The sequence below is a fragment of the Myzus persicae genome, unplaced genomic scaffold (assembly GCF_001856785.1).
Source record: "Myzus persicae strain clone G006 unplaced genomic scaffold, MPER_G0061.0, whole genome shotgun sequence".
Lineage (NCBI taxonomy): Eukaryota > Metazoa > Arthropoda > Insecta > Hemiptera > Aphididae > Myzus > Myzus persicae.
In genome coordinates this window covers 155,394-177,208 of record NW_019103994.1, presented here as the reverse complement: position 1 = coordinate 177,208, position 21,815 = coordinate 155,394, and the positions used below count along the sequence as shown (strand labels likewise).

General features: G+C 28.0%; 1 protein-coding gene across 4 annotated transcripts in view; it reads right to left on the bottom strand.

The window, feature by feature from the left end:
• LOC111037385 (liprin-alpha-1) overlaps positions 1–15,213 on the bottom strand; it is a 23,667-nt gene extending 8,454 nt beyond the window's left edge. For 2 of the 4 annotated variants that reach the window (XM_022319922.1, XM_022319926.1), the window contains exons 1-5: positions 13,821–14,893; positions 1,324–1,425; positions 1,075–1,251; positions 871–945; positions 685–792 (exon numbers count right to left, since the gene is read on the bottom strand). In XM_022319922.1, coding sequence (XP_022175614.1) covers positions 685–792; positions 871–945; positions 1,075–1,251; positions 1,324–1,425; positions 13,821–14,069 — 711 coding nt within the window. In that variant the 5' untranslated portion in view covers positions 14,070–14,893. Of the gene's footprint in view, positions 1–684; positions 793–870; positions 946–1,074; positions 1,252–1,323; positions 1,426–13,820; positions 14,894–14,920 lie in introns of those variants that run through there. The other 2 variants (XM_022319924.1, XM_022319925.1) reach the window with 2 other exon arrangements.
• Positions 15,214–21,815: the final 6,602 nt, after the last annotated feature.

Genomic DNA, 21,815 nt, shown 5'->3' with positions numbered 1-21,815 from the left:
GTTGACAGCACAATGAAATTTTATAAATATAATTTTTTGTTGCTAAAAATTGACATGGACCTTCTGCCCTTAATTATGAGAGAAGTAGAACTAAGAAACAATATCCATAAAGTGATAAATAGAAAACTTACTAAAATTTGAACAATTTGGATACAAATATAAATCAAAGAGAAAATTCATGGGCCCCTAAGATTCATCTTTCCCAAGACTGGCTACAACACATGTGGCCATACCAGAATAGTGAAATGTTTTTATATTTTCAACTATTGAAAGAACAACATATGAAGAATAGTCTATTCAATTATTAAGTTTTATAACAGAAAAATAATATTAATATTAAAACATAAATTGAAAAAACAACAATTTCACATCTATAAATAGTTTAAAATGAGACAAAATATTTGAAAATTATGATAAGTATATTTGATGAAAATATCTTTTTTCTTATTATTATTGAATGTACAGTTTTATTAATTTAATATCAACACTACACTTTCAAAATGTTTTTTTTATATCTAAAATTGACTAATAATAAATCCATCTACTAATTATGGTTTTGTGATAATATACAAAAATTATTTTCATAAAAAAAGTGCATATCTATAATCTACAATTTGATACCATATATGTAAAATAACGATTTGTCAACTATTGTACGTTATTTAATAATAAAACGAAAATTACTTTTATAGTAAGTGGTTGAGAGCAAGATCCATCAACATTATCAGAACCTCCGTTTTCTTGGACAGTAGAATCATCTTCTGCTTTACCTCCAGATTTGAACACATCAAGCTGAAAAATTAGTTTACTCATACAATTTGTTATGCGTAAAATAAAATGTTTATGATAGGATAATTAAATTATTAATACCTCTTGCATAGTGCTTTCTAGTTTCTCTTCAAGTTTAGCATTAGCTTCTAAAGCATACCTTAATCTATCCCTTACCTGTTTATAAAAATAAAATATATTAATAAATAATTAGCATAAAAACTTAAAACATAATTTCATTAGATTATAGTAATCACTTATCAATAATATAAAATGTAACATTAACATTTTATTTTTCATACTTACTTTTTCATCAAGAGCTTTATGATGTTCAAAAAGACTTTTAAGTGCTTTTAGAACTTCTACCTCACTGGAAACACCCGAATAGGCTTGTGGATTTTGATTTGTCTGCCTTTTAATGACAGTTGATCGAATTGACCTTTCGTGTCTAGACACTAAACTTTCCAAATGTTCTAAAAGCAACTAAAATTAAGAAAGTTAAAATATGTTTAAGTTTTTAACAATATAAATTATAACAATTATGAAAATATATACTCTTGTATTGCTTCTCTCAGCTTTTAATTCGGCAATTTCTTCATCTCTTGCGGCTAGTTGATCACGTGTTTGACTTAATTCTTTTCTTAATGCAGCAATTTCCTAAATGACAAAATGGAGAATCAATTATTAATAAATGAGAAAATTATAATTCATAACCTTACTATCAAAGTCTTTACCATTATTTAATATAGGTAGGTACACAAACCTATAATTTTAAATTTTAAATTTATAATTAATTCAAAAATAATACTTAAATACATATGTATAAATATTATAATGAAACCCATAACTTCAGATTAAATGTTTAATACAAGCATTTTAATAAGAACAAATCATACTATTAAGTAATATTATTCAGTATACAATATATAATATATGCGATATAATATTAAGTATACAACTACATTATGGATTACCTACTAAAATACATGGTTTAAAATTATTAATGATACCTAACTGTTAATTATTATATAATGATCTTTGAATAAAATAAATATTCTCAAATATAAGAATAAAATAAATATTCTCAAATATAAGAATAAAATAAATATTCTCAAATATAAGAATAAAAAAATAAAATATGTTTACCTGAAGCAAGACTAGGTGCAACATGCAAGAACATGTGTTAACATTGTTATTAATATTTGATATACGGTTTAATTTGTATTGTGAATTATCACAAGTTTCATGTACCGTGGTTGCAGCGTCACGTAATAATGATGAAAGTGTATCAGAGCATTTTGAACGATATAATATGTTAATATTGTTCATGATTAATAATTGTTAAGCGCAATTATACAAATATTATACAAAAAATATAAACTATTAAGTGAAATAGAAATGTTATGATGAACAGAAATCATACAGAACTCAAACGCTATACAATTCATACTAAGAGGGAAAATGCACACTCCAATGAAACACCTATTGAAATGGAAAGTAAAAAAAAGAAAAAGAAAAGAGAGATATACCTCAAACTATCATATTGCCTCTGGCAGTAAAAGCTTATATTTTATTATGAATTCTCCCCTAATAATCACAGAGCAGCACATATTACATCCGTTTTTTACACAACATTTGAATATCCAAAGGGCTTATTACTCAAATATTCAACTCGAATTTCCGGTTATCCATTTTACAGCAAAAAAAAAACATTTTTAGATTCCGAGTGGACAGTAATTTAAGAAAAATATGAAAAAGGCAACAAAAAAAGTTAAAGTACAATACACTATCCATGGATCTAATTAAGTTTGAATTTGATTATTTTATTACAATTTCGAAAACAGTTGGGTAGGTATCATAGGTATATTCAATTTTCAATAAATGTTATTTCCAGAGGAAAATTTAAGTAAGTACGTATATCGTATATATATTCGAGGTTTATTATTTCGAAATTGTGAATAAAATTATTAATTTATATTTGCACTTAAAACTTTGGTAAAGTTATTGAGTATTTGTACTCAATCATAATGATAATTTTTATTAATACATTGAATTTCCAAATATCAATTTTATTAAGCTACATTTTATTACTCCACTATATTGAAAATAACTTCAAAATCTTTTAAATGAGTTCATAAGTTTTAAATATAATGATATTTAATATCTTGTCAATAATTGAAATCAAAATATAAATCAATCTTTCTGAAATTACAAATAATAGTTCGTTTCGAATTCCAAACAGATTGAAAATACCAAGGGGTAATAATAGAGTAGTTATTAATACAATTTTATGTATTATATTATATTTAAGCTAATAAAGTTTAGTAAAAATTTATACAAATGTAAAATTGAGTAACAGCTATTTTAATATATTAGAGGCAGTGTATGGTTGAGGTTTACCCTACGAAAAATAAACTCGACCGAATTTGACAAAAAGCAATTGAGACTGTTTCAACTGAAGCAAAACGGAAAATATAGTTAGATACTTAGATCAATTATAATATATAATAACAGATATTATTTATCAGATTATATCTAAACTACGAATATGCAAATCCAGTTTCTTACCGAGTTTTGCATACAATACAATAATACATCCTAATAAACTATTCTAATTATCTGGGATCCCGGGCGAGTTGTAAGAGTGTATAATAGAAGCCACGAGTAATAATAATTATATATTAAAGGCAAAGTGTATTGCTGAGGCTTATAGAATCAAAAAATACTCTACCTATTTTGACGATTTAAGGAAAGTAATTTAAGGGCATATTATTTATGTATTTTTGCTTGCAAATTGGTGCAACCGGGCATCGCCAGGGATAAATAAGTACAGCTTCTATATTATACAGTATACACTAATATTAATTAATAATTATGCATTTACTATTTTCATAACCATAAATTGTTATTATAAAGTTAAAGTTTGTAAAGGGTCCATATAATATATAAAGATAAAAAACAAACTTTACAACTTTAATTCAACTTACTAGTGACGACTTTACTTCAATCTGTGGTATTGAACAAAATACCATGTTTGCTTTAAGTCTAGAAAATTGTTTCAATTATGTGCTATAAGAGTAAAAAAAGACGTATCTGTGACCATTATTTACTGTTTACTCCAAAGAAAAACGAAGAATTCCAGAGCAGTTCGAAGTTTTTTTTAGTATTTTATGCGAGAAACGTATTTGCTGAACGTACATTTTTTCGGATCCATTAGTATAACACACGTTGACTTTAAGCAAGCGACTATCTAGGCTTTTAGTGAAATAATTGGATTTAATTAAAACATAAGAACAAGGGCGGATCCAGAATCTGTGTATGGAGAGACACTTAAATTAAAAACATTTTTACGATGCTGCTGATTAATATTTTTTTAATGAAAAATAATATACCTATTAATTATATTGTATTTATTTTTTATGAACGGGAGGGAACACATGCTACGGTGCTCGCTCTTGAATAAGATGATGATTATGTACCTACCTACTTATTATGTCAAAACACATACCAATCGATAATATAAAATTTAGGTTTAAACTTTAGTTTATAAATAAAGACATAATATTTTTGAGGGTATGACATATTGGTTTTATATTTTTTTATTATTTGACTTTGTATTCAACTATCAAAATGAAATTTTTTTTTGTAAATTTACATGATGTTTAAATTGTTTTGAGACAATATTTAGACTGATCGAAATGTTATCCCCTAAAAAGTGATTTTGAGTAAATGCTTTTTGTCTATGTGGCGCGTGGGCCAGGGAGAGAAAAACCGAGGAGAAAACAAACAGTGCTACCTAATATTACGTCTTATAATATTTACTGATCAACATACTTTTAAAGACCAAGAACTTATACATAATAAATCATATAAATAGATTTTTTAATGGCTAGAAATAATAAACGCCAGGTTAAATGAAAGATTTAATAAATGTGTTAAAAATTATAATTATTAATAACAATCAATCCATAGGTAACACAACCGAGGTACAATTTACACGAAGGTGAAATACTTATAAGCGTGTTAACCTATTTTAAAGTAGAGAATAATTATTTTCTAATTTTATCATGTGACTTTTTTCCTGGAAAAATATATGCCATCTTAAAAAAACTAAAAATGTAAGATTGTATACATGCTAACTTACTTGATTTAATGTGCTCTGTACATAAAACAATAAACAAATATAATATTATCATAATAAATTGTAGTGGGTTTACCTATGTGCTCATTATAAAACTAGATCTGGTGTACATAATCGTTTAATACTTTCGTCGGAAGTATTTCTGGGTCGAGATTACACCTAGATACTTAAAATAATAGTCTATTTTTTTTAGTTACTAGTCACCATTCGTGTCAGGGTGTAACTGGTAACTGAGTTTGTTTGAACATACAGTACTCTGATGTAGTGTTCTGGATGTCTGGTGTTTTTGTACATAATATTGTACTGAATTATATATATATAATGATCCATTTGATTGTCTACAATTCTATAAGCACCATTTCGAAAAAATTTAACTTTTTTGAAAATATTTTTATTTACATATTTTGAAGTAATTTCAAAACAATAGTTCTGAAAAAACTATATTTATTGCTATTTTATCATTTATATATTTTTATTTTTTATATTTTTTTGAATAACACCATACATTTTAGATTCTGAGCGGAGCGATGAGTGTATTGATTTTACAATGGTCTTTTCCATTTTTATTTGATTTTTATTTGTGCCTGTCATCGGCTTTTGGGTCAGTGAAAATGTTTAAATTTTCTTCCACGGCATTTTTTCTGATAGGTAAGTGAATCTAGTTGGTACTTTATAGTGAGTTAGAGGACAGCTCATTAGGAAAAACCAAAAAAAATTAAGGAGAAACTGAGAATTTAACGCAAGACCAAAAATCGATTTTATTTTTTAGCGGAACTATAAAATAAATAACCGTAAATACATAAAATATTGTGACGCTTTTTGAGCTATTTATAGGCATAGCAAAATTTCAAGTTTAAATAGTTTTTTTAAATTATTAAAAATATTTTAATTGGTCAAAAAACTTGAATATGTAATACCACGTTTCTCATAAGTTGTTCTTAGTAGAAATTTTGAAAAAAAAAGTTGAGGATAAATTCACAATAAGTTTTTATGAGCGGCTGAAGTTAAAATGTTGACAAAATTCATCAAAATCACGAAAATTGGCAAACTATTTGGAGTTAGAAATTCCTAAAAAATGTTCCATTTGCATCCAAGCATTGAATATTTAATACAAAATTCCGCTAAAGTTTTCCTAGTGTCTGAATAAGACATTAAATATTCATCCGAAAGTTAACAAATTCCCATATAAATTTATTTTCTATAAATATCAATAAAAAAGGTTTCGTTGGGCTGCTTAAAAAAATGTAATACAAGTTACTATCCTCATAAATAGTTATAATAATAGTTGAGAAATATTAAAAATCCACACTTAAAACATTATAAGTATTCAAAGTCGAATTTTGATAAAATGTATTACAATTTTGAATTTTTTAAAATTATTTTGTAAAATGTATAAAATGTTTAGTTTTTATAGCTGGGGATTGAAAATTTAAAACAAAGATTTTCATAAATAGTTCATACTGTAACCCGTTGGTTAATATTTGATCTAAATTGGATTGCATCTAAAAAAAAATATATAAGCACGATTTTGTTTTAAGGACATTTTAAGTTATAATTTAAAAATATTATTCGCAGGTACTTGAAACTTTTAAGAATGTATTGTTATATTTTATAAACATTTGACATTTTAAAATGTAATTTTTCGGCAAAAATGAATTAAAACTATTGTAAGTGATACTATAATGCCTAAAATATAGGTAAATATATTTTAAATATACTTAAAATAGTAAAATAAATTACTTTAATCACAATAATATCATAGAATATATTTACCTAGTAATATTATAGGGGCTTGGTTAAAAATAGTTTTTCCTATACAATGGTTTTATACGTAAAAAAGTTAAAACTTTTCAAAATAATGAGTGTAAACACTTAAATAGATAATCAGCTGGTATAAATAAAAAAAATAAAAAAATTTAATATTTAAAGATAATTTTGAGTGTTTATATATAGTTATACCAGCTGCAGCTTCCGAGTACATACTACATAGTTATTATTAAGTATGATTTACGAGTATTCAATGATATATGAATGTATAGCATAAGTTCGGTTCAATTCAAAAGCTTTAATCAAGTCACTCATAAATGAGTTATAAATTCGTAATATATTATACAATCATGAGTTAATACGTTAATGCTAAATCAATAATAAAAAAAAAAACCATTAAACAGCCAGAAAAACGCAGGTATAATTTATATATTATAAATTGCGGTAAAGGTCACGGTGACTGGGATATAATTGATGGTCCAATATTATATTTTATTATAAATGATAGCCAAACGCAAGTAAGGAAAATACAAGAATTCGACAAACAATAATATTAAACTATAAAAATACAGAGGAACTCTAGAGCGAGTATTAGATCATGTACAGGGATTCCTCATGAGTTCACTGTAATGAATATATAAGTTTGAGTTCAATGATAAATCCTTAGATAATTCATTGCATACGAAAAACGATTCTGAGCTGTGTCAGCCTTTATTTCTTAAGTTATTTTATAATATATTTATAATATTATTCGTAGTAGGATATATAGGTTGAAATAATTTTGTCAAAAACAACATATATATTGTATTATTAATAAATATAATAATATGTCATCATTAGTCAATACTGACGTATCACTGAATGATGTGAGTAGGTTAGTAGTATAAGTAACTTAAGATTAGTCTTCATATTTTTATTTATAGTTCGTTACAACAAAAAAACAAAATTTTTTGAAGAGAAATTGTAATATTATGCGTGAATATAAAATGTCATCAAAATTCACACTCATTAAATATATTAGTGAAATTAAAATCAAATTTTTTTTAATTCTAACAATAGTTACAAACAACTTATGAGGAACCTATTGTATTCAATTTTGAAACTTAAGGTTTGGGTATGAATATTAAACATTTTAACTACAAAATTATTTGAACATTTTTGAGATTTTAACGAATTTCATCAAAATTCTCATTTTAAACGATTATAAAAAATATCGTAGTACCTAATACATTTTTAATGTTCTAAACAAAAACAATTTAGAAGGAACCTTGCATAAAAAAAAAGAAGGATTTAATTAAGCAACATTTTTTTATCCACATAGGTAATTTCATAAAAAAAAATTAAAAATCAAAGAAAACGTCAAATGTCTATAGCTCAAAGTCAAGCATTGTGAACATTTAATCATTTATAGAAATTACTCATATAAATAATATTTAGTGACAATCGTAAGTATCTAAATTGATTTTGTCAAATAGGTACTGCAGGTTTCATGCAAACATTTTGTTTTTGTTTTTCTTGGTTATTATGAAAAATATATCTAAACTCTCGAAGTATCAACTACCTAAATCTAATTTGTTATTACTTATTAGAAACCATTCCCCAATGTTGAAAATCTAAGCAATTTTATCACCCTAAAAGATAATGAAAGACAGAGAAAAAACACATAATTATAAAATCAAAAAATTCATATCTCCGCTCAGAATCTAAAATAATTTGAATTTATTCAAAATTTGAACTAAAATAATGCTTATAAAATAAAACTGTGTGAATGTATTTTTGATATTTTTATAGGCTATAGGGAAAAAACTAAGAACTAATAACAATTTAGGAGGAACAGTGTAATACATTTCCAAGGTTTATTAACCGTGATACAAATTTTATCAACACAATCGAATACAAATTTGAAGCCTATTAGAAGCCTTAAAAGAGCTAAGATATTAAATTATATTAATGCTAAAATTTAAATATATTATAATGTTGAAAATTTCAAATATCTATCGTTTCTGAGATTCCTTTGAATTTTTGTCAAAAAAAGGTGTTTGATAATATTCCCGTTTTCTCAAAATCTGTTTTTGATTCTTGGTCTACTAAGTAGGTACTATAATAAAGATAATTTTTTTGAAAATTTTTACCGATTATTTATAAGAGTAAACAAGAAAAAATTTTATTTCCGACTCACCGAAATTCCAACTAAATCAAATTAATATTACTAAAAACTACCCTCAAAGTTGATGCGATTTTTACTTTTCCAAAACGTGATGACATGATGTTTATATAAAACACAATACCATTGTACATCCAATACACTTATTACTCTGTTGAAAACAATTGAGTGTAAATATATTTAAGAGCAAAAATGTTTTATATTATGATGGAAAGGTTTATTTAGTTGAGAGAACGCTACACCAGTACACCCGAATATGTTGTCTCAGTCTTAAAAGTGTAAAACATACCAATAAGGCAATAACTGTTTTGTACGGAAAAGAACCAAGAAAGCTTCAGTCATAACTAAGAAACGAAATTTTCAACAAGTAAAAAGGAGAGCTTTGGATGTGAAATATAGTTTTTTTTTTATATCGGAACTACAAAAACAGCTGAACAAGTTTGAAAAACACGAAATAATGGATTTTGAAACCATAAGACCTTTTTTGGTATATAATAAGAAATATCAAAAAAATAAAAATGATATTACACAAATAAATTAAATTGTATAACATTTTTAAATCTAAACTACAGCCTGAGTGGTTCTATCCCACGCAAAACAGTTTTTGTCTCGGTTTTTACTGTTATACATTTGTAAGAAGGAGATAACACATGCGAGTGTAGCGTCCTCTTAGTACTAATTAGTAATTATAATTTTTAGCACACCATAAGAGCGGGCGGATTTTTAAAATGTACAAGCAATTATTACAATATAGAATAATATAGTAGATGCTTAAATACGTTGAGCCTTTATAACAAATGGATCTAAAGTATTTTAGCTGTATTTTCTTTAGTACCTGGGTATCTATTTGTCTAAAAAACTTTAAATCTTAAATAGTCACGGTAGGTTCACTACCACACTTTTTATTTTTTCTCTCTGGCCCTCACGAATAACACATAATTTTCTCATTTTTTTCATGTTTGAATAATATTGGAGAAAAATCTTTCATCGCAAAAATTTTAGACAATAATATTATTGAGGGTATGAACGAGTCAATTTATCTACAAATTATTTCATAAAGGTACATTTAAATTTACAAATTTTTTTTTAATTTTAAGTCGAAGACAGAGTCAATCAATAAAACAATTTATAACTGTAGAAAATCGATATGTTAAACACTCAAAAATATTACCCACTGTAATTTTTGAAATAAATGATCCAAATTTACTTTTAAATTACTAAGAAAAACGATTTTACGTGACTGCGTTTTATTTTTGTTGTTCGTGGATTTGAGTGAGCAAATTTTTTTTCGAACATCCTTTTAAGTTATTTAGTATATAACTAGTAACTACTATAATTGAATTAGTAATGTACGTATATAGCAATTATTTTTTACAAAATTAATGTTTCATTTTGAAAATAATTATCCATTAAAATATGATATATTGAATAAATAGGTAAATAATAAATAAAATGAACATATTTTAACATTATTAAGGTTTAATGAATTGAAAAAGAAGTTTAAATCTTTTAAGAAATCAAAATTCCAATATCGATATAATATAGTCAATAATACGATAGTTTCTAGTTTGATAATGAATAGCAATGGAAAAACCCCCAATCATTTAAACGCGAAAACCCTAAAAATGAAGTAAAAGGAGTGTTGAATAAGCCAGAAGTAGGGCACCAGGTCAACTACCAGGCCTATCGATCCAATAAGGGTGCGTTATACAATGGAGTGGAAAAAGGGCAATGGATGATGCACTAGAATTTTCAAGACAACAAAGAAATAATATACCATGAGTGCTAACCTAATTAAACTTCTATAAGACATTTTAAAAAACTTTTTTATTAATAAAAAAAAAAAAAACGATTTATTTTAGAATATTGTAATTTTAGAAAAATTTTGAAAATACTGTAAAATTTGTAATATTTATGTAACGAAAGTTGCGTTGATATAGGTAAAAGCTATTATAATTATCAGATGTACCTATCTTATTTAAATTCCGATTTTTTTCCCACGAAAAAAAGAACAGATAATATTATTATAAAAACTATAAAAATGGGCTTTTAAAAAAAATTAATTGTACATAATGCTATATTATCCGGAATACGGTAAATATAATTCTAATTCAAGGGTTGAGTAAAAATGAATAAAAGAGTATAAAAAAAAATATTCAACTATGAATGTATGCAGTTCATTAGGTAGAAGTAGGTATTTTTGAAATATTAGTAGATACAAATTGCAAAAAATAAAGAAATAAGCACCATAAATAAAGTATAAAAAGCAATGATTAAAAGTTAAATTTTGTGAGTTTTAAATGAATTTAAAACTTAGAACTTGTTTCTTATTAGCTAAAAATATTTTGATATGCATTAAATAGTACTACACAGAGTTAGTACCTACCTAATATTATGTTTGATAAGAATCCAAAACTTACCTGAGGATTTACCTATCTAAAATTAACAATGCCGTTGCATGAAATAAACTAAATTTACTGTATAAAAAACTTAAAATACCTAAATAATACTTATAAAACGGATTTTGAGTTTTGAAATACCAATTCTTTGAAAGTTTATAAAAATGATCATTATTCAAATGATTAACGTTAGACCAACATAATACATTACACTAAAGTAAGTGTTAATAGATAGCAATTAAGACTGGATACAGAGATATGGTTTCGGACACTCGCTTTACTCACTGAAGAGCAAGTGTGCAAGATAGTGATAAATTATCATTTTTAATTCAAAATAATTATTATATGAGATAAACGGTTCTAATGAACCCCTTACAAATAATATCAACAATAATATGAATGGTCTTGCTTACATTTTTAATAATAATTTTTCTGAAACATAATTTGTGTGTAATTATAACTATAAACATGATGATCGTTGATTTCAATAAATAAATGTATAGATAAGTTTAAAAAAATAATAATAAAAGCACCTATCATTGTAAAATACTAAAATCAGTATTACTCTGGTCAATATTTTGATTGAAACAACAAATAGGTACTTAAGACAATAACTTAAACTTTTAATTAAATGTTCAACTTAACTTTAAATTCCATAGATATGCTTATCTAACAATTGCACTTTTAATTTGTACCTAGAAAAACAGTTTTATCAAAATGCAATTAAGCATCTACCTTGGTATCTACATACAATTATTAAGATACATATCAAACATTTAATACACAATTTATAAATATATAGACCTATGTACCTATGTACATGCTCCCACTTTAAGTTTATTAAAAACAAATTAAAAGTATTATATATTTTATCATGATATTGAAAATTGTGTATATCCAAGTAATTTAAATTGTTAAGTTAACACCTTGGTTAACAAAATACAAATTATTCTTAATATTTTGGTTAAGCTGATAGGCTGCTAAATTATGTATTATATAGATTTTCTATTTGTCACGGACTCAGGTAAATCCAAATGCGGCGGCCTTACCATATTATTACCAAAATGAAAGGGACATAGCGGGACATAGGTATAAGGTATACAGACAAACATCATAGTCAGGGACTATATTATTTTAAATATGAAAGGGATTAATTCGGGATTAATTTAACTCTTACTACAAACATAATACTAGGTATACCACTGAATACAGATAACACTGGTAATTTAAGAAATACATCACAAACCACTAACAAGATTATGCTAACCATGAATAAATAGGAGCAAATAAATAATTATTGTGGATAAGAAATTTCATGCAACCATACTATAATATTAAAATACATAACATATTATACTGCAATGTAATGATATATAAGAGTGTAAGAATGGCAGCATCTCATATCAGTCTAATATTTGATAACTTTTTGTTGATGTACCTAAAATATTTTCATTGATTTAATAACAAATTGAGATTAGAACGATTGCTTTCACAATTTTTGAGTTTAAAATTATTTGAATCATTGAATGTATATACTAGTTGATGATAAATTTTGTTTACTATTAGTGGAGTTTACAACACTTAATTTAATAAATAGGTAGATACTAGGTAGTAGGTACCTATGATTAAAATATTGAATACATTAACAAGTATTCTTACGAACTAAAATATTCACTAGAAATTTTAATTGAACTTGGTAGGTTCATGAGAGGTGAAATACAATACATGAGTAAGTTTTGATAAATAACATTTTTATTTGTTATACCCATCTGTACCTTTCCCAAGATAGGTTATCAAAACTTATCTAAATTAGGCTCAGTATTAGATTACTATATGTGTTCTATACAGGTTAAGAATGAACCACTTTTATGTATGCAAACTGTGTCCCTGAAGATTGTTCTAAGGCCGTTGTCTAGATGCTCTGTCAAATGTCGGTGACAATCTTTCAATACTGTTGTACCGTGGCTAGCCTACACTAATTTTTGTATTAGGTGCTCTCAATGGGTGGGCTGACACAAACTGTTATATAAGCCTATCAGTCTACTCTCAACCTAAATAGAGTACAGAGTAGTACAGTATAGTGTATAGACATAAAGAGTATCTATCAACATAAATAATTATAAATATAATTGAATATTATATTTTGATAAGGAAGTAATTCATTAATTGAACCAAGTGTAAAATAAAAGATTTAAAAATGTTTGTTAATACATACTGGGTATACTTACTACTTATTACTACATTATCAGAAAAAGTACTAGGTATAATTCATCGAATAATTTCTTAAAATCCTCTAAAACCATACCTAACTTTGCAATTTCTGTATTATGGTTCTTGAGTCTTAAGTTATAGATAACCTATACTCTATAGGTAAAATGTTAGTGACACTACTCATCATAACAATAGATATTAGAATAATATAAATCTGATTAAATTTACTAGGTGTCACAAACTATTATAGGTATTACTATTATTATAAACTTATACTCACAAATTAACACACCCAGGTTTAAATATAACTCATAAGGTAGAAGGGTGAATATTGATATATTAAACCAAAATAAGTAAAATTGAATCTTACCTTTGGAAATGTGGCATCAATTTGTCTTTGAAGAGCATTTCTTTCACTTTCTACTTCGGCCAGTTGTTTTTCAGTCTCATCAAGCCTGATTTGACTCTTGCTCAATGTATCCAAAAGCTTGTTGCGTTCCTCGACAACAGTGTCCATAAACTCGTTGATGCGAACGTCTTCGCCGGAAAACTGATGCCGCTGACCACCAATGTTGTCTTCAGTGATGGTCGGCATGACATCGCACATCATGTTCCACATTTTGACGATATTTTAATTCACAGCCACGTTATATCAACTATCAACAATATACACTGAAAGCCATTTCATCGAATCTCCGTTATTCTGAAACGAAAAGCAATCACGACGTCAAGAGCATCGATGGCGGACCGACACACTAGACAGGGTAGTATTTGTGGGTGCGGAACGACACAATATCAATGAGTATTTCTACAATCGGTTTACTTCAACTACCGATATCGGGCCAAACTATGGCGAAAACAACGCGGAACCGACGTTTCGGGCTAAAAAACATCGGAGAATCACACACCGTTTCATCAGGGATCGGCGTTCTGTTCGAAGCGAGCGCGATCGATTTTCGGAGCTCGAGAAATCGTGACGTTATGTTTTATCAATCGAAACTGCTTTATCACGGTCGGCCCGAGAGAGCATGGCGTGGAAAAAGTATTAATATCAACGGTGAAAATGACCGTAGTGTTCCCGTGGTGCTAGTTTTTTGTAATTTCGTATTCCATCTATTTCTGCGATGGGCGTTGTTGTGTGATACGATTGTACGAGTGCAAGTCAACGGCGGCGTGCCGAGACGTGCAGAGAAAACCATATATATATATATATATATAAATATCATATGTGTAATGTGTTATATGTATAGATGATCCCACGACGTGCAACGTTCGGGGCGTCCCCCTCCCTACCACACGAGCACGGAAAGATAGTACGGAATTGACACACGAGAAAAGATTAAAGCGGCCTTATCATAACTGCAAAAAATGAGACTCGGCACTGCGGAGGCAAAAACGAGTCCTTTCGTTTCTTGAAACTCGACTTTTTCTTCATACGTCTTCTCTTATCTACAAAACGTGTTTACTTACGTGGGTGAGAGGAATTTATTTTAAACTCAAAACGGACGTTCGGTGAATCGTCGGCGGTGGGGACGCCCGCGCGATATCTGTTTTCAGGAATTTACGCGGGCGATCGACACAGGCATGACGACGGGGCGGCGGCGCCTGACAAGTTCAACGGGCTACTCCGAGACGCTATTGCGGGCATGGCGAACTGACTCTGAGGCACCGACTGACGACAAAACGAATCTGAGCGTATTGCGGAAACACGACTATTTACCTTCCGATTTGTGTCTACGAAATTCCGCGAGCGAACATTTGGACCTAGTGAAAGTTTCGGCCATGTTTGCGGTTCGATTGGGGGTGCGTTTCTGCTGAGTTCATGGAAGAAATGCAGCTCGGGCGCGGCTGTTTCCATGACGCTATCGGGTTGACAATGCGCCCGAGCACGGGGACGGGCGCGCGCGTCTGCGGCCCGCGGTCGTGGTGGCCTTGTCACGGCGCCCGTCTGTCTGACGGACTACGGTTTACCTTCTCATTACGAGTTTAAATATCCGAATTCCCGCGCCGGCCGTAGTCATTATATTGTACTCATAGAAGCAGACGTTACAGTGTGACGCTCACACAGAGCTGCACTGTGTTAAGGGAAGGGGTGGCAAAATAAGTCAAAACTGTTCAGCTGGTGTCTACTAATTTTAGAAGCATCATATCTAAAGATACAATAAAATATATTCTGATGTATTTTTGGTAGAAAAAATGAAAAAAAGAAGTATGAAATTTTAGCTTTGCTAGATATTTCATCTAATAACCTGACCGTAGAGTTAAAGCATATTATACGATTTTATAAAATCTATATAATATTGATAGTATTATGGTATTTTTTGTCATATTAGAAAATAAATATTTGCTCATTATTTATTGAATGTTTAATTGTTATTACTTGGGTTTTTATGTTGATATTAGAAATAATAATACGATTTGTCAGTTCTATAGTTTTCCCCGACGTTTATCGTTTACCTAATGAGTAAATAGATTCGTGATAAAAATTTAACTTTTCAAAATAATATGCTTATATTTTTAGAGTGTAATACTTATTTTCCGGTTAACGAAAATATGTGTTTATAATAAAATGTAAATGTTTGTACAAAAAATAATACTTTTAAGGCTAAGCAATATTTTCAGTTTTGTTAATTGGAGCTTCCAACCACAAAAATCCTAGTAAAAACTATCTTACATAAATTATATAATGGAAATAAATTGATATCCTATAACTTTTAGAATACTACAAGCCAATTGCGAGGAATGCAACTATCGTTATATTGGTTTATCTAATTACCTGATAACCTACGATTTACAACGATATTTCTTTTGTTTAAGTAATAATATACTAAAATATGACTAAATGTTTCATGTAGGAATACCTACCGTTATTTCTATACTATAAAATCCGTCGATGAAAAATATTATCTAGATGTTATTTTAAAGATATAAGTTTTCGATTTCGTATGTAGTTTACTAGTTTCTCTAATGCTTCCTCCACACTCTCGCGAGCTCGCCTCGTGCCGCGTGTCCTTTGACTCGTGACCAAAATACCGACACCGAACGGAGCGCGTACGAGGCGAGGCGAGGCGAGACAAGACGACACGAGTGAACCGACTACACTCTCGTGCTCGCGCTGCCTCGCTTCGCCTCGGCGAGAGTGTGGAGCTAGCATAAGAATAAGGAAAAACAACTGCGATAAACGTCAAAGAAATCGCAACAGATGTGGGTTTAACTTTGCTTAAACACGTTTTGTGATCGCCGCAATGATTTATAGCTGCTTTCCAATTAATAATTACTTTAAACAGCTGACAGCTCGCCACTGCCTTTTGCATCATGTCTGGTCATTTAATTTTGAGCCAAAATTTATTTTCCTGCTTTTATTGTTATCTGTAGGTACTATGGGAAACCGTAAAATAAATTGTACTTTATAATATTATAATTTATAAATTTATAACCGTAGTAGTAACTAGTAGGCCCTAAGTTTAGCATTTGATTGTACAACACAGAGTTCGCCAATCTTTTACAATAAGTGAGCTACTTCCATTAAAAATGTTTAAGTATCTGTTGATCGACCATTATTTATTTAGATAGGTATATTATTTATTATAATACCTATAGCTTATATTTTTTCATATATTTTGTATTACACAATAGGTACGCACTATTTAAAACACCTAATAAATTATATTATAATAGCATAGAATAATATATATTATTTATTGTATTATTGGTATTTTTATTATTATAGTGTTAAAGCCTGGACCATTGGCTTGTATTTTTGTAAATTATACATTTTTTTTTGTATTATTGAAACTTAAACTAACTTGTATAGGTTTATACTATGTTTAGTGAGTAACACTTTTGTTATGATACATTTCAGGGTCAGGGAATTTTTAAGATGTTAAAAGGTACGTCATATTTTGCGTCTGCATTCTTCAAATATATGTTTGATGGTTGATGAATGTTTACTGGATAACCACCATCCATAGGCGTAGAGTGAAGACATTATAAAAGGATGCTATAGCCTTTTTCCCTTGTGGTATCGACGACACTTCTGAAACTTCTTAATAATTCTGAGGGGGCCTACAGAATTCTGTGGGGGCTATAACTTTCTTAGTCCCATTCTACGCAGGGCGATTATAAACTCTACGTATTTCCTTCAGGTTAACATAATATTAACCCGGGAAACTTAACCATCGGAAGAGTTTACAACCACCCTCTACGTTTATGATAACCGCAGATAGCAAGGGGGCTATAGCAGCCTATATTTCCCATGCATTTATACCAATAAGCAAAAGAAAATAAATCTCCTTCCAGTTGCTCGATTTTAATTTTGAAAACTATATCTGATTTGTACTTCTTTTTACTAGGTTTGCTCGGAAGTATATTTTTTTTCATTTTAGGACTATCTGAAATGTAGTCAAAATATAAGTTTATTTAAAAAAAAATATATCAATATTCTTGATGGCTTTTTTTTATAAGATGGACCATGGGTAAGTGTGTAATACCTACTTTAATGCGTATTAACAATTTTAAAGCGGTTTAATACAATATTACGACTTCTGAACTTCATTTTTTCGGTTGAGTGTCTCCGGTTTGTTCTATTATTCTGTTTTTCTTTTTAAAATTTAATTTCATTAAACTTACTGTTCATGTTTAACCATTAATTTGCCATTTATTTTTTAACCGGTTGTTGATAGCTGTTTTAATGTTTTTATATAAGTATAGTACCTATGCATTTTTAATTTTGCTTCAATTTCGGTAGCTTGCTTTTTCTTCGGCAAGTACGTTCGTTTTTTCATTTACAATTATTCCGCAGTATCCATGCACAATTATATCATTGTTAATTTTATTTTCCCCGTTGATTAATTTATTAAGAAAAATATTATCGTTATAACTTTGAATTGTTATAATTTATAATTATTATTATATGATGACGGATGTATGACGGGATGGTCCTAGAGGCCGTGAACACAAAAAAAAAATAAAAATATTATGATTTATTTTACCTAAGTAATTCACTAATAGTACAATAATGCATATTTTGTAATATATAACGCCATCTACGTGGTGTGGATTTGATATAATTGAATAAAGGAACTTTGTACTTGTATAGGCAACTTATCATACACATTTGTATCAATAGCCAGGTCTGTAATTACCATAGACCACTGACTAAGATATATAATATTGTGTCACAGGTATGACATAAAAATTAAAAATAGTATAGTATCTGATGTTATATATTGTATTTTTGTATATCTGTGGTAATTGTCATGATATTAGGAACATGGTGTGATCGAAAGTCCAGATTTGGTTCAAGTTTGTGAAATACGTCATTTGCTTACCTATATTATTATATTGTCTTTAAATTACTGCTACACTTGTTGCTTAAGCTACTTTAAGTGCCTACCAAAGGATCTGACCATTAATAGTTAAGAATTAATTAGGATTTATATCTTAATTCATGGATCTGAAGGTTAGAAAAGTCAAAAAGATCCGAACTTCCGATCATACATTCATACCATCAAATACGCTATATTCCATATTATATAAAGTTTAAGTAGAGTATAGTATTTGATACCATTTTTTTTATATCATGGTAATTATAATTGATAACCTCATAATCGTGATAAGATTTATTTTGAATTTTTGGTCTTTTGAAGTCATTTTTGACACTTTTTGGAATTATTAAGTCCATTACGTCTTAGTTGTAGTTTTCGCAAGCCATACACTATTGTTGACTACACACTACTTATCTACCTATTATGTAGATTTTATATTATAAAACTGCTATTAATATGTAAATTGAGTTGTTGAACACAAGCGGCTTATAATGTCACAATTCACTATGCATAATGTGTTATAATTACTTATAAATAAAACACAGTAGGTAGGAACTTGGATACAATATAATACTACTTTTTTTAATTTTAACTGTATATACACATATTATACATTAATACATATGCAGTATATTGGTGTGATACTGTGATAGTAATTACTTTTGTATTTCACAATATTGCTTCAGCACACAATTTTATTTTAAGATGAAATATGGATTTCTAATTTATTGACAATTTATAATGTGCCTATAATGATTTATTTGCATTATTCATTCAAATAATGTTTTTTTACTTGATACAGACACCAAGACGAACGATTAATAAATATGAGCACTTTATTTAAAGCCGGTGTACTATTGAGATCACCGCACTAGGACTGTTTTAAGTCTCATCTTATTATTTTTATAAAGTCTGAGGCTCTCGGGGACTGCCACGGTAAAGGTTATACTATAACTAGCAATTTTTTAGCTAATATGTATCATGTATTTTTGTATGATATTAATCCAACTTACACTTTTTAAGACCTTTGACCGCAGATAAAAATAATAACAATAAGATCCTACGACTTACGGACACAATTTTTTCGTTACCAAAAATATTTTTTCAGTCACCATGCCAGGCCGCAATAAAAGCTATGCAATAACTTAAAAACATTTAAAATTTGTATACCGAAAAATCTTCAGTTACGCTATGATAGATATTAGAAAGTTCATTTTACAGTGATTTAAAGGAGATAACGAATATTATGCAAGAAAATTAAAAACACAATTAGTTATAAGAAATAAATAATAAGTTATAAAATGTATACCCAAAAAATCATTTAATTTATGACCAGTCTCTAAATTAATATAAATTTAAATTAGAATATTAGATCAATTACTGTCTTCAGCCATAAAATTGTCAACAGTCGAAGAATTTATAGACTAAAAGACTGGATTGAAATAAATAATAAAAGTAGGTATTCAAACGTTGTTAGTACTACTGTGAGGGCATTACAACTAAGTTGTTCCACTATTAAGTAATAACAATAACCCTTCATAATTATATTAGGTAATTGCTTTTAATTGTTACACGGATGCAGGTAAGAGTATATTATGAAGTCGATGGTGGCATACGAGTGTACCTAGCGCTTGGAAGGAACGAGTTCAAGAAATCCGTTTCAATGATTTCGTTCAAATTTCAAGTACAAATTTCAAGTATCTAACGGGAAGGTTATTTCTTTTTCATGTAAAGTAACATATTAGAAATTCGTTCATCTCTTATAGGAATCTGAATGATTTTATTTGTTCCTTTTTTCATAAGTATAGGGAATTAAAAAAGTTTTTAGAAATTTAGTCAGTATATTGCCTATATAATTAAACCTACATACGACAATATAGATAATGTTCACAAAATGTCAAGTCAGCCACAGAAGTCTTATCGTTCTTAACTTGTATGAAATAAACAAATAAAACATTCAAAAAAAATTACCCAATCAACCAATTTATTTCTAAAAATTATTTCAATACAATTTCAACAATTTTGAGGAACGAAAAATGTTCTTTAATTAGGAACTATAAAATGCTAGTTGAATGAATATTTTTTTTAAATTCTATCATGTCCAGAAAATCTGTAGGTTCTATAAATATTTGGTAAAAATGTCAAGTCTCTATGGTTATTCGTTCGTTTTTTAACTAAAACAAAATCAATGTTATCAAAAGAAGGTATTTTTTAAAAAGTTGTTCTTAATTATTTTGGAAAATACCTACTTGGAATTTTTACTTCTGACTTCCTTAAGTCCCAACTAGATTCAAAACTACCAGAAACCACTCACGAAGCTCTTTTAATATTCCTATAAAAGTGACGTCAGACAAAAAAAATTAAATTTTTGTAAAACCTACACGATACAGGACATAGGACAATATATATAATGCTTTGCTCAAAATACAAAATAATGTTAACATCATTTTATATTTTTATGTAATGTTCATAAAATTATCAGATAGAAGTCCAATCAAAATAAACATGCCTAAGTAATAATATTTATTTTCGTGTTTCGTTTCAATCGGATGGTAATGTAATTTTACAAGTTTTAATTATTGCTTTAATGATGATATTATTCGGAAACATATTACTCTCGACTTTTATGTCAGTACCTAATTCAAATATTTATGATTCTATATTATACTCTTTTGTTTAAAAAATAAACTATCTGTAGCATAATAAAATGAACATAACGTGCATTTCCTGAAAAATAAAAGAATACAACATTAAGTACTACCAATTAAAAAATAATAACACAATGTACATAATAATTTAATTTTTAATGGATTATATAATAATATAATTGATTCCTTATACGGTAATTATATTTTATAAATACCGTTTTGTATCGGATATAAACAAAAGTTATAATATAAAGATCTATTATATAGAATAAATAGTATAAATCGTATATAGAAAAAAAGAAGAAGAAAAATAAATAATTATGATTTTTATTGAGTCGGTAAAAAATATACTGTATTCAAATGATATGTGTGTCGTGTCAGTTTATGGTC